The sequence below is a fragment of the Epinephelus fuscoguttatus genome, linkage group LG1 (genome assembly GCF_011397635.1).
Source record: "Epinephelus fuscoguttatus linkage group LG1, E.fuscoguttatus.final_Chr_v1".
NCBI lineage: Eukaryota > Metazoa > Chordata > Actinopteri > Perciformes > Serranidae > Epinephelus > Epinephelus fuscoguttatus.
The window spans coordinates 24480808-24495375 of NC_064752.1; the positions used below are offsets into that span (position 1 = coordinate 24480808).

The 14568-nt window shown below is 40.8% G+C and overlaps 1 protein-coding gene across 2 annotated transcripts in view; it reads left to right on the top strand.

Annotated features, from left to right (window-relative positions):
- Positions 1-219: 219 nt before the first annotated feature.
- The window catches only part of ca16b (carbonic anhydrase XVI b), a 138979-nt gene continuing 124630 nt past the window's right edge, over positions 220-14568 (top strand). Inside the window, exon 1 of one of the 2 annotated variants that reach the window (XM_049589307.1) lies at positions 220-1202. In XM_049589307.1, coding sequence (XP_049445264.1) covers positions 1118-1202 — 85 coding nt within the window. In that variant the 5' untranslated portion in view covers positions 220-1117. The remainder of the gene's footprint in view (positions 1203-14568) is intronic. The other variant, XM_049589296.1, reaches the window with a different exon arrangement.

The following is a 14568-nucleotide window of genomic DNA, read 5'->3' on the forward strand; positions in this document are numbered from 1 at the left end:
TCAGCACACACTCATACATGATGATATTCCAGGTGATGATTACTGCTAAAGTATTCCATTCACAGTTCTGCCAGCAGGAGGCAAAGGGACATCACTGTGTGGCCACAGGAGGGTCGTTTTAATAATGGGGCCTGGGAGGAAGCAACAAAACAGTGAGATGACTGGATGGGGGTTGGAATCAGTGGACTCTCTTCTCTCTCTTTGAACAAGGCTTCAATCCCGTGTGTAGATCCTGCAAAACGGCCTTGACAGTTTTTGATGCAACATGTTTGATGCAACATTTAAAAGAGGCAGCACAATCCAGCGCGCGCGTGGACTTTGGTGACTTGACAATCTGACACGAGCCACTGATTTCTGGAGTCTTCTTTATCAGAGACACAAACCCAGACTCTGCTGGGTCCGTTCCGACTCATTTTGCATTCAGCAAATCCGGAGAGCCGCCTCCCCTCCCTCCGCTGCTCCCGCCCCGCGCTGGCTCCCTCTCACACGCAGCCTGTCCTGTAGGATGGGACCAGCAGCCAGATATCCATGCATGCCTGACCGCTAGTCCACTTCCTGGATGGAAGAATGGGACATTTCCAGCACCACTTTTCTTCGCATTGTGCATTGCCCTTCGTGACGCTGACGCCGCGGATAATCGCTTAATAATGCCCACGTGTAATCAATAATAATCGACCACTTTTTTTTTCACCCCTGTAGTTAAAGACAGCGATTGATCGCCGATTGACCCCTCCAACACTACGGGAATGTCGCTATCTGGAAGCCCGCTACAGGCACGGTGGAGTCCAACACATTTCCAACTGTTTGTGCACAGCCGTAGTGTGCGTACCGTGTTATTCCTCGAAGCTAAAAACAGCCTGTGCTCGGACTGGAGGCGAATAAATTTGTCTTTTTGAGAAAAGACACAGTGACTCCGCAGCCCGAGCCGCTAACCGTTTTACTTTGATGCTCTGCCTTCGTGGCTGCTGTGCCAACTTCGTCTCAGCTTCGGTCGTGTGTGTGTGATTTTTTTCCTTTTTCTTCTTTTTCTTTTTTTTTTATATACATAAAACAAGAGAAAAGACTGAGAAACTTTGTCACCCGTTGCCTTCTTGTTGCTCTCGATGAGCTGTCTAACATGCGGAGAATACGGGAACCGAGTTACTGGTGGATTTTATCCTTAATTTTTTTAACCTTGCCCAAACACAAAGACTGTCATCCTGGTAAGTACTCACAGCTCGGGTTAGCTTTCATTTACGTAGCATATAAGTACTGTTGTTGAATTTGTCTGTGTATAACGAAGGGTAAAAGCGACTTTTGCTTGTCGAGTACAGACATTTTTTCAGAGGCAACGTTCAGCCAGGGTTCCACTAACGGTTACTGGGCCGAGCCGAGTTTAAACGTCCAACGGTTAAACGTTAAACGTTTAGCCTCCATGTTATTGATTAGGCAGCTGGACTATGGCGCAAACTATCCCCTGCTTTTAACGTTAGGGCTAAACATTTATTCACTAGTCCCGCTAAACAACTCCTGTTTGACCCTTTTTTACACGTTAGCAACACTGCTTGTTCATACAACATGGTGTCTCAAGACTTCATCAATCTCAGGAAATGTAGCTAATATAACATTCCTGTGAGCACTCAGTGTGATTTGTGAGTTACTTTGTCTCCCGTGGAATTATTAGCTGTGTGTCTGCCTGTATCTGTCAGACACTGTAGTTTTGTTGTGGTGTTTATAAGGTGTCCCCAAGTTTTATTACAGGCTTGCTGTAGTTGTGGTCGTGGTTTATGTGGAGGTATAATCTGTGTGTCTGCCTGCTGTCATGTGCGTAGGTAGGGACGAGGATGAGGGCGATAGTTAGCGCTGTTGGCTCGTGGATGGATGTGTGTGTGTGTGTGTGTGTATGAGGGGCGATTAATGCCACGGGAGTACAAATGTAGTCCCTGAAATATCTGGAGTATGGGCTATCAGTTTGAGATGACTGGTGTTCATGGGCGTAGATTTCAGGGGGGACGAGGGGGACATGTCCCTCGCAGTATTTATGTGCAAAAGCTGAATGATTATGGCCAAAATGATTTTCACCATTATTTTGATCATCTCTGATATCAAAATTATTTATAAATGCAAGACATAACCCGTTACTCTTTTGAAAAGCAATATTACTTTATGTATTACTTCCTGCAAACAGTAATTCATTACACTAATAGTTACATTATAAACTACTCATTATATTGTAATAACGATAATACATTTTATTTATTTATTTATATAGCACCTTTCAAAACACTGTTACAAAGTGCTGTACAATAAAACTAAACACAATTAAAACACAAGAAGAATAAAACAAATAACACGTCTTAAAATGTAATCTAGTAAAAGATAAAGAAAATCAAGATAATAAAAGGTCATTAAAATCAGTAATATAGCAATAAAACAGACAGACACCTCAGATAAAGTCAAGATATGCTTTCCGATAGAAGTAGTAGTTTTTAGTAGGGATGTTCCTGGTGACTAACTTCCCTGTCGGCCAAACGAAAATTTTAATTAAGACTAGTCGACTAGTCTAATAAAGGGAAAACACTCACATAACAGTCAAAATTTCATACAATTTATTGTGAAGCAGTAGAAACATTGTCCCAAAAAGTATTGTGTGCATTAAGAGCCCTTTGAAGTCTTGACTAGTTGTGGGCGGCTGCGTGACAGTGAAGTGGCCTTGTTCGTAAATAAAACACAAGTTTGTTTAACCAACAAATATCTCTGGTGCCGACTAGCGAGGGGGCGGACGTTTAATCATTTAAATGCCTAATCACGCGCATCCCTAGTTTGCAGGGGAGACTTTGACAAAGCCAGTGACTCAAACAGCCTTATATCCTCAGGCAGGTCGTCCCAGAGCCTCGTGGCCCTGGTGGCAAAAGCTCTGTCCCCTTTGGTCTTCAGTCTGGACTCTGGGACAAGCTGCCTGATTATCTTAAACTATGTAAAGGTTCATAAAGGACGAACAGGTCTGAAATGTAAACTGAAGGCCATGAAGAGCCTTAAAAAAACAGGGAGCCATTGTAAGGAGGCTAAAACTGGTGTGATGCGGTCGTGCATCTTGGTTTTGGTTAAAAGCCTTGCGGCTGAGTTCTGAACAATTTGAAGTCATTGCAAGGATTTTTAAATTGAGATATTACTTTTCTGTTACACCCCATAAAATTTGTATTAGCATATCTCCCCAAAATTGAGATGTGTGCCTTTGTGTGAATGTCAGGGTAATCGCTGTTAAGTGAAGCTAATGCTAGATATTGTCTATATACCTGGGGGCTTTCTGTTGCCTGTGACTGGTATTTTCCCAAGGATCTGCCCGAAAGATGAAAAGTCACTCATGGAGCAATTACATCCACCACATATCCAGCCACAAGCGTCATCACTTCTTTGTAGATGCAGCTGTCCATGATTAAAATCAAGTTTTGGTTGTTTAGCCAGTGCAGGGCTACAGCCGACCTCTACGGCCGAGGAGGGTGCACCTTTGGTGGGGTGTATTTCCTGGAGCTTCATGTTGTTGTGTTGTGTGTCGTAGTAGCTGAGGTGTTTCAGACTGGAGGTTTGGGAACGTGTGTTTTGCAGTGGAAAGAGTTTTAGTATGACTCCCTGCAGCAACATTGCTCTTGTCATCTTTCCTCCCAACAAAAGCAAAGTAATGGGAATATTTCCAACTAGCTTGCTGCTTTATGATGCATGTGCACAACACAACGATTATGAAAATGAGTCCGCTGATGTGACTGTTGTATTTCAAGTCAGTAGTGATGTGATATCAAAAGTAACGTTGTAATGAGTTGTTTGGCTTTGGAGTAATTTTGATATTATAACTGAAATTTCATTAGTAATTAGTTACATTACTTGTTACTGGAAAAAGTAATATAATTACTGTAATGCGTGACTGCCCAACACTGCCCAACAGCATGATTTTTATGTGATAAATTGTGCAGCCCTAATTCTGTTCCACTAGAGATTTAAGTATTAAAGAAGGCTGATGGGTTGACAGGTGAAATATTATGCTGTATTGAAATGGAGCTCATGAGCTCGTTTTTGTTACACAATCGTGTACACGAAGTTGTGAGCTGGCAGCTCTCAAAAAATTTCCACTTATGAGGTTTTGAATACTACAACAAGGTGGCATTCATATGGCCTCTCCTCGTGAACATGGTAAACACAGCCCCGTTTGAACGCAGCATTAGTGCTGTGCAGCCAGAGCTCAACACTACTGGACAGTTTATCACAGCTATCAAAGTTTGTGACTCTTTCTACTAGAGAAGGTCAAATATTCCTCAGTGTTACTATCACCACTTGTGATGAGAGCAGTATGACAATACAGTATGTGACCATGGTAATAACCTAGAATAGAGGTGAAATTTGAATCTGGTCACAGAATATGGTGCAACACAGGCCCGTTTTCCAGTTCGAATAGTATTTACCTAAGAGCTGTTCTCTGTAGGTTTAGTGTATTACTTGATTTGGATTAAAATTAATGTAAGGCCCTTTGTTAGCCTCACACAGGTAACAAGTTGGGTCGAGGGTTGAGCACACACTGACGTACCTATGTTGCTTTTAAAGGGTAAAAACGTGACAACAAGCAGAATATGTATGTGGGAGCCCAAAGGAGGTCTGATGGCAACATAGGACAATGGCAAACAGACATCTTTGAACAAGAACTCAAAATAACGCATACTTAAGTTTATGTTTTTTGTCTTTCCCCTCCTTGACTGAAAAAACTCAACACAAGCAGGGTTTCCCACACATTCATTTATTTGTTGTGGGCTGCCACAATTAAAACATCTGCCACTATGTCTGGTTTTCTATTTTCGGAATTGGATTGTTCATTAGGAAAATATATATACCATTTGGTTATTATTTGCTCCTCAGATGGAGGGGCCAGCAGATGGAGCAGCAGTATGGCAGGCGCAGTGAAAGTAAAACTTAACCTTAAGTATGCTGGATGTAAAGTTTTGCTTTCACTCACAAACAGCTGTTCCTGTCACCCATCAATCTAATCCGATCAGCTCTCATCAGCTCTGATTGGAGTGACTGATCCACCCCGCGACTCAAAAAGAGGTCAGTCTGTGTTGCGTTCAATCACCCACAAAAATTAGAGTGGGCACACAGACAAATACAGTGCCACGCAGGAAATGGCAGGCTGAATTCGAGTTGCTACGATTGCTGACTGAAGGTAGTGTGAGGAGCGGGACATTTTACATTTAAAACATAAACTGTTATCGCTCTCTGGTAGACAAACTATTTCTGTACTACAAACAATTTTATGCACTGCAAATTCTCACTTGTCACCCAACAACCACGCTTGAAATATGTCTGTATAGCTAATATCGGACTATAATAATTATCCAGTAGTTTATCAGTCTGGCTCTATGCATTTGAACAATCAGCTAAACAGTAATTGCATCTACTTTGTAAAATCAGTCATATGCTAAATTTCATTTTAAAATTCTAGCAGCTTAAGAGAGTCTTACTTAGTTTGCATGCCAGTTATATTGAATGTTTTTATTTTGTGGCACCAGTCATCTTCCATAGCCGAGTTGCAATGATGTAACATAGGAGAATGGTTCCTCTCTGAGTCACCCCCCCCTTCTCCGTCCCAAAATCCCCCAGTTCCCTGCTTCCATGTCCTTAGTTTGCAGCTTTATTGACTAGTAGCCTTCCAGGCCCATAACACATCTGAGTTTTCTCATATGGCATGTCTCACCAGACCTCTGACACACAGCAAACAGGCAATACAGGCTGAGGGGCAGACCGGCTCAGGAGGTGGTGGAGGATAAATCCAATTTAACTACTCGTACGCTGTCACGTAACTGTATTCATCTACCGTCTAGGCTGGTGACCTAAATCTTTATAATATAAATTTAGAGTTTACGTAGACGGTATTACCAAACCAGTGCTTAAGTTCACATGAAAATAAAAGATTTGAAAGGGAGGGGGATTATTTTCTGTCTTAAATTAGTGCATACCAGAATTAAAGGCATAGCTGTCGATGAAATTGCCCTAATTTACATGACATCTGAGAGAATTTATCTCAAGTATTACATATAGAGGCGATAAACACTAATTTAAGATGATCAGGCTTGTTTTGAAAAGCAGTCTCGCATGCCCTTTCTCACTTAAACAAACATCCCAGATTGTTTTCCCCCCTTAAATGTCACTTCGTACAACAATGTGGAGACAAAAAATTATGTAAGAAGAGTATTCAGAGTTGCGGTTTGGTAAAAACTGTAGTTATGTCTGTTTTAAAGTTGTGTGGGTGGAACTGCAGCTCCGTAGTCGCCGTGAGAAGCATAGCTTGTCATTAATTATAGAAACTCTCCTGATTGCATCACTTAAGTAATGAGGAAATTATTGCATGTTACTTGACAGCTAAACAAAAATGGAGAAATGCGTAAAGCCTGGTGATACAGCTGGGGAATAATTGGTAGCTATAGACAATAGGACCTTAATGAAAAGGATTTGGGAAATTAAAATAGAAAACAATTACTATTTTTTCATAGACATAATGGGCATTTTTGCTTGTGTGCACTGCGTTGTAAGGATGTCCTCCTCTAGGAGCAACATCACCATCCGTTGCAAATTATATATTAGTGAGCAAACATGCTATTAATGCTATTAATGAGGTCCTGATGTACTGCTGTGCCAGCAGGATGCCAGCTGTCTGGACATCACTGATGCTGGCAACGGCATCATTATCATCAAGGTCCTCCTCTACCTTCTCTGGATAATTGGTTCGATATGTACAGTACTGACACACAACATCTCAAAAGTAGCTATCTCCTGGTTTTAAAATAGCTTCAGTAACATATGCTCAGTCTCGATTGTGGACGAGCTCAGCACACGGTTATCTGTTGTCTCTCCACCAGCTGCCTGTGCCACCCACTAAATGGTCCGATGGGGAAACACTGCAACTGTAATCACTTTTCACTCGTGCAGATAATTCGCTGTTTATCCTTTTCTGCTAGTGATGCTCATCCTTTGCTTGTTGCTTTGAAATTTAATGACCATCTTATCTGTCGGTCTAATTAGACTGGATAAACTTCATAACAATGATGTGTTCTTGTTATTAAGAACAGTTGTGATTTAGTTGTTTGTGTGATGGCGGTGAAGCAGTGACCACCACTGTGGTATGGGAAGAGCACCCCAGCATGTTTTTCATCAAGCCGTGGAAAGAGTCTGACATTTGCATGAAAATAGCCTGTGAAATGAGCTTCTTCTATTATCCTACAGCTTCCTTCATAAATTGCTAATAACATGAAGTCAGTTTTGTGTATGCTACAAAGACAGGATAAATTTGTTAAATGAGTGACATTTAAAGTACCCTAAAGATGAGCAAAATCAGTATTTCAGGGCAGAGAAGGCAGTCAGAAAAATGAGACGAACTTCCAGAGACACATGCAGAATAATTTAAAGTTTGAAATGATTTCTCGTGGTAGAGTGTGAATTATTTCTTTCGGGTTCAGTGTTAATGTTGCAGAATGTCCTCACTGATGGGAAATGCTGTTTGAAAAATTGGTCATAATTTCCCTGGTGTAGCCAGGGCAAGTCCAAGTAAACATTTGCAACCTTGTATTACTTTCAGAATTTATGATTTATTCAATCTTTAAATTTTTAAAAAGGGATACTTGCTCAGCGTTTCCATACCAGATGTAAAATTGCTGTGTGCTCTGACACCGAGGAGACATCTTGAGCACCAAGAAATCAAAGTAATAGACTAGTGTGTATTCTCATAATATGAAAAAAAGTGTAGGATGTATCCAGTTAGGGGCTGTGCTGCTCTTAAAGGTGCCGTGTAGAATTTTCTTATCAAAAGGCATTGTGTGTTTCCTTGAGGTCTAACAAGTAGGGCTATGTTGAATGTGTTTCTTGTCCTTGACAAATATTTGAAAGTAAGATTTTTCAAAATATTTTATGTCCCCCTTGTAAAAAAACTTTGATTCATAGCGCTGCTAATGATTAGAATCAGAACAGGACACCTTTAAAATATCCTGACCTGAAGTTTAGACCGACAAAAGCTCCATTCACACATGCACCGCAAACCTGGAAATATCTCCATCAGGAGGAGCTGCATGTCAGAAAGCAAATGTCCGAAATAGTTGGATTGGATAGTAAATGGACTTTACCCTGCTAGCTTCTGAGTGCAAAGTCCGATGTCCAATGTCCGATTTAGCCCAAGTGTGAGTGTTGGTAATGTTTCTATCGTGCTGATCATGCGAAATTGGAGGAAGCAAGACGTCCAAGGGTGAAGAAATTGGGTAATTTACACAAAGACGGCAACAAAAAGGTCTAAGTGGAAAGATGATGATAATCTGGAACTTCTGTCTGTAAGGGCCGACACCAGCATTGTCAGTCAAATTCAACGTACAGCATGAGACTCTGTTGTTGACTAAATTACGACCCTGCTTTGTAGAGGTGTGCCATATCATCTCGTTCACGATAATACTGGGATAATTTTTAATATCTGAAAAATTTATATTATGCCACTCGACTTGTTGACGTATTACGTCATACAACAGCAACAACAAGCATGGCTGAAAGCAAAATTATTAGCAACTCCACGGTGATTACAGATAGAGGAGCAGCTTCAGTAGTGTGGAATAAATTGTGGCGTCCTGAATGTTTTTTTGAACAGCCCCTGACTTTTCAGACTGTTATTGTGAGTTACCCTCCCTGCAGAGGGAACTCACTTAGTGGCTCCTCCAGCAGCAGCACAGTGTCCTTCCTTTCCTAGTCTGGTTCCAGACCATAGACCCCGCCCACTCAACTGAGTAGGCCTGTATCTCTGGTCTGGCATACTTTAATGAATTTGCGATTTATCTCGTCCAAACGATGGACGGACCAATGAACCCCGGGGGTCTAGCGATTAGCCAATCAGTGCCACGCTGATGTCAAGCTGTACGCCGGTGGGTAACTGGTGAGGATAGCAACAATGGCGACCGCTACAGATCCTACAGACCACACACACAACTATGAAATACCTCAATGCTATCGAGGTATTTCGCCACTACTCGCGTTAATGGAGGACCAAATTAAGGAAGCTGCTAAACTGGATTTAACGGCGATGCAGCTGGGCGTGCACGACAACGAAGACATTTTAAGCGGGCAATGCTCGCTTGTTTTCAGCACCCCCGAGGCATGGATACTAATGACTTCAGATTCTGGGTGAGTCGTTGATCTGTACTGATTGGTTAGGGAAAAATCAAATTCCCTCCCCCTTGTAAATCGCCTTCAATGGAAGCCATGTCAGACTGAAGGTTCTGGGAGCTTCAGTCTGACACTCAGGCTATTCCTCTCCTCTATTGCTGTGTGCACGCTGGAGTCGGTGATGATAAGTGGAGACATGGCAGAAAATAAAGGTTCAGGTGGGAAAAAAACCCTCAATTATTTAGGATTTCGCTAAAAGACAAGGAAATCTGCCTGTTGATTTATATAGATCCCAGGGTTTATTTTTTTGTATTTGGGAACTGTTTAAATGTGTAATTTGTGGTGGATTTTATTTTGTTGTACTATTAATATTGTATACAGAATCTGAATCCCACTCTGACTTACTGTTGTTCACAAACTAAAGAAATGAGAGATCATTATAATTTTTAATGAATATTTGAAGGCGAACTTATTTTGTTGCAATTCTGTTTTCTTAAATGAATAATTATTCTAATTTTTTTTATTTGTTAAATCATCAATAATATTGTTAGCGCAAAAATACCCTCAAATATCTCGATATTATTTAAGGGCTATATCACCCACCCCTACTGCTTTGTAACCGCGGTGTAATCTGAGTCTTGTTCTGCCTCTTGCATACTTTACCCAGCTGCCCCTCCTCGCCAAAACCAAAGGGTGAGAACCCCTCCGACACAATCTCCTGTTGAGTGCTACATGCGTGAAAAGAAAACTGTGGACAATGTTTTGACCTGATTCTTCAAAAACATTATCCAGACTTCACATTTGAAAATGGCTGGTCCCCAGCAGGGTGGATTAGAATGCATGTTGAAAAAGTCTTAAGTATACTCTACTACCTATACTCTGATTCTCCCTGCTCTTTAGTTGTATGTTATTGTAATTGAATTAGCAGAGAATCAATACCTAGTGTACCGTTTCCAGGAGCTGCAGCTGAACCCGAGCAACCAGAGGACATTACTGGTGAGGTCGTCCTGTGTGGGGGATGCTGGCATTGATGCTGAAATGGAATATTTCAGCTGATATGAGCCCAACATTATGAGAACAATGCTTTATTTAAAGGATAATTATAGTAATTTGACATTAATTGTGATTAAACTGTTTATTTGTATAACTTATGTTAATCAAGGCAATCAGTCATCACTTCATTACTTGGTGTGTACGGTTGAGTTCACTCGGTCTTTCAGCCAAGATACTCCAAGCTGGTCACAGTAGCATTTTAATCATTTAGAATGACTCACAGCCACTTCACTCCGAATCATTTCATCTGTCCTAGCAACATGCAACCCAAAACACACGAACACACACATACACACACACACACACACACACACACACACACACACACACACACACAAACCGGATTCAACCAGGCTGGTTGAAACAAGGGAGGATAAATGCTTTTGGGGGAACTAGTGTACTTATTTCCTGTGCTTCATGACAATAGTGATTAATGTCCAGGCAATAAGGCACTGTCGCTGAAGGACGTATACTGCTGCACTCAAGGACTCGGCCATATCAATAAATGTCCTGTGTCCTTCAGTCACCACGTCCTCTTTCCCCTTAAACAATCTTGCCGCGATGTGATACTGTGTCAGCCTTACTTACAGCTGGACTGTCAGTCACCGCTGCCCTGTAGAGAGTGGACACAATGGGACCTTCAGGCTCCCTTTTCCCTGCATTGTGCTATTGTGGGTCAAATGAGCATGTGTTTGCTTTGTGCTCTTTTTTTTTTTTCCTTGGTGGGCCACATTCAAGATTGTCTTTTCAGAGGCGAGGAAAAGCAAATTCAAAAGTAGGCTATCCCATCCACGAGGCTCATTTTCCCTGTCGTGAATTATGGCGACAATCACTGAAGATATAGAATTAGGCTGTGCATGTTTTATCAAGCACAAGGTGCTCTGCAGAATGCAAAATAAGCTCGTTGAATAAGAGTCAAGTTGCATTTGATGAATTGAATTTTAACCTTTGCAGAAATTATGTTCTTGTTATTTTGCAGAAAATGCCTAAATCATACCTGTGCTCCAGCATATGGAAGTGATATTGTTCTATTCGTTACCATGCATTTAGGTCAATTTTAGTTCAAAATGCAGCCACCACAGTCTTTAAATGCAGCCTTTACCCGGCTCCTCAAACTCTTCGGATGTTGTCACTGTGTATTATGTCCGGACAGACAAGTGTTTTGTTTGGATGGAACAGCAACATAATGCTTCAATGAAATTGAAATGATGCCATGTAAACCTGACAGTCCTTAGATCTTTGGCATTGGCTGTTTCATTTAGTGAAAAAACACCTAAGGGTGTTGGTTTATGCAACTGAAAGCTTTAGCTCTGTCATTCCTTTTTTAGTGGGCTGCTTTTAAATCTATTGATTTTGTGAATTTTTGCAAACGATTTATTTTGACATGATTTGTTATGGTTTTATATGGCTTTTTGTTTTGTTACTGTCTGACAGATGTTGGATTTTTGAGGCCGTCAGTATATCAGCCAATAGCAAATTTTTTTAAACACACAAAGACGTTTATGCTTGCGATCTCTTAAATTTGGTTATTAAAGAAATGCCACTAAGATATATATACTGAGATATAATCTGTGTATTTTATTTTCTGAGAGTGTCAGTTAATTGAAACATGCTCCTTATCAGTGTGAGTTTGCATCAGTCTGTGTCAGGAGAGATTTTCCAATGCTTGAATTCATATGAGATGCAGATAGGGCTGCCCCTGAATAGCTGACCAAACATTAGGGTTATTAGTTGCTTAGATGCAACCTGCCCAGCGCCCGACCTCACATTTTCCAGGCGGTTAAAGTTGCAGCATGTGTATGGCCCCTAATATACAGGGCTGGTACCTGGTGTTATTCCACAGGCTAGTTAATAACATGTCAGGCAGGAAATCCAAAGTGTGGGATCATTTTAAGAAGGTGAAGGACGAACCCTCATCGAATCATTCATGACTACAAACATGACGCGTCATCTGAAACGTGTAAGTAGCTACATGCCCATTAGCCACTTGGCACAATCGTTACTGCTTTGCAGACAACGTCATTAACAGGCGGCTAGCTCAGTGTGTGACGTGCACTTGTAGATAAAATATAGGCCTATATTAAAGGTTCATTTGTACGGTTTTGTATTTCTCTGTAATGTTACTGATACTGTTCTTTCTCAGACCTTGCACTCAAACCGTTGTGTTGCCCCGCCCAAAATATATAATTTACTAATCGAATTAATATGGTAAACATGCGGGCGACTAGTTGACTAAAGGCCCTAAACAACAAAATTCTTAGTCATGGGCAGCTCTTGATGCAAATTTTTGCAAGACTTTTAAAAAGAGAAGTATGATTTGAAATGCTACCTTACAAAAATAAGTCATTTTAGGCTTGAGCTGCTGTTATAATGAGATGTTTTGGCTCTGTAATCTCCAGTTTGGCTATTTACGTCAATTTACACAACTAATTCAAATAGGGCTACTATACTAGATCTCATCTTCTCATTATATCCTCATTACTGACGATCATTTGTCAAAAATCTATTTTATTTGATTTTCTTCAAATTTCCCAGCCCTGATTTAAGATAACTTTTCAGAACACATGTTGTTTGTTAAGAGAGCAGACAAAATATAGCTAAATAGCTGTATAATCAACCTACACCTTTTTTAAAAGTTTAGGCTGTAGGAAGTCTGTCTGTTGTTGAGGATGGAAAACAGCTGTCGCTACCTGACAGCCGAATACCCAAAAGATTTCTTCTTAAAATGTTGCCATGTTTTCAAGTGGGTGTTAGATTTAGCTGCGATAATTAAAAAGCTTCCAATTACCAAAATTAGAGATGGAGTAGAAAATAAGGCAGTCGAAAGCTTAAAAAACCCACTGAAGCATAGAAAAATGTGGGCACTTTGAATTTAAATGCCCTCTTTATCGAGGAAGTATGATAAGCAGGTTGCTTTGACATATCGCATCATAGTTTGATGATGTATTGTTTATTTTGGGATTACAGGCTGGAATTGTGCAGTTCACCACATATCAGGCTTGATAATAGGATACTATCTTATTATGGGTCATTCATCATGACAGTATGACATAAGTGGTAAATAGAGAATAGCGGAGTTTAACACTGTTGATATCCACTCTTCCACTCCAGTGCCAAACCCACTTCATTAATTCCTTGTCGAAAGCGCCCCCTCCCTAAGTTAACACCCTGAGAGATCAGTCCCCAGGCTCTTTCCTTTGGGTTTCGAATGAGATTGATGTTCTGTTTGTTTCTCTCACACTTCGACTGTCTCCTTGGGAGCTTTCTCTATTTCCAGAGAAAGCTCTAAAACAACAATGGAAGGGGGTCATTGGTATTTAACCATGTTATTAAAAAGACGGCAAAGCATTTCAGGTGGTGTTACATGTGCTTAATATATTGTATCTGAAAGCCTACCTGCGGATGTTTAACTGTTTCACAAATTTTATGGGAGGAATATGTGGTATGACAGAGGCAGCGAGTGTGAAAATTTGGTGTTGGTTAGTTTCAGAGGCTTCCAAGGGAGAAGATGTGCTGAGTTGGATAGTTTTTGGAGGCAGAACAGGAGTTTCGAGACTACCCTATCGATCCTGTTGACATGCTCCCCTTTGGGGAATGCAAATGCTTCTGTTCTTCAACACAAACATTCAAACCCTCCTGGTAGTGGAACCCTAATTAACTTGGGATTTGAATACCATGGCCTTTTCCTTTGACATTTTCATATTTCAGAAAGACGTTGTTTAACGCTTGCTCAAAAAAGACAACTCTCGTCTTTATTAGACTGTGAAAAGGATTTCTATGACAACACAGTCAACAGTTTCATTTGTTGAACGTGTAAAAAAAAAACAAATTAAATCACCTTCGGGTTGATTCACGAGTTATTTTAGCTACGCTGTCGTACAGAGTCCCACGTGTCTGCTTTATCTGTCAGACTCTGGTGCGAGCTGAAGGTGTGACAGCTGCTGTATGTTATTGTCACTCCTAATCTAAACCCCACAACACAAGTGTTTACCACTGCAGAGGAGACCTATCCCCAGGTAACCACAAATCACTCAGGGATTCCAGAGATCATCCGTCCCAACACATAGCAGCCGGTGTGAGGAAGGTGGGAGCTAGCAACCACTCTGCTTTAACAGCCTCACAGATCTCAAGACAATCATCTGTGTTGCTGTAATGTTTAGGATGAAATGCTTTGAGTAGGCTCAGTGACACAAATGGCATTAGTAAGTGCCATCTTGATAAATATGGAAGTGGTTGCTTTCAGTTTTCAGTTTTATCCTGTATTTAAGCCTATGAATATTATAATCGTCCTGTCAATAGATAGATTAAAGTATGTTTTATTCAGTTAAGAGGATTCAGAGGGCAGTATTAAGGACATTC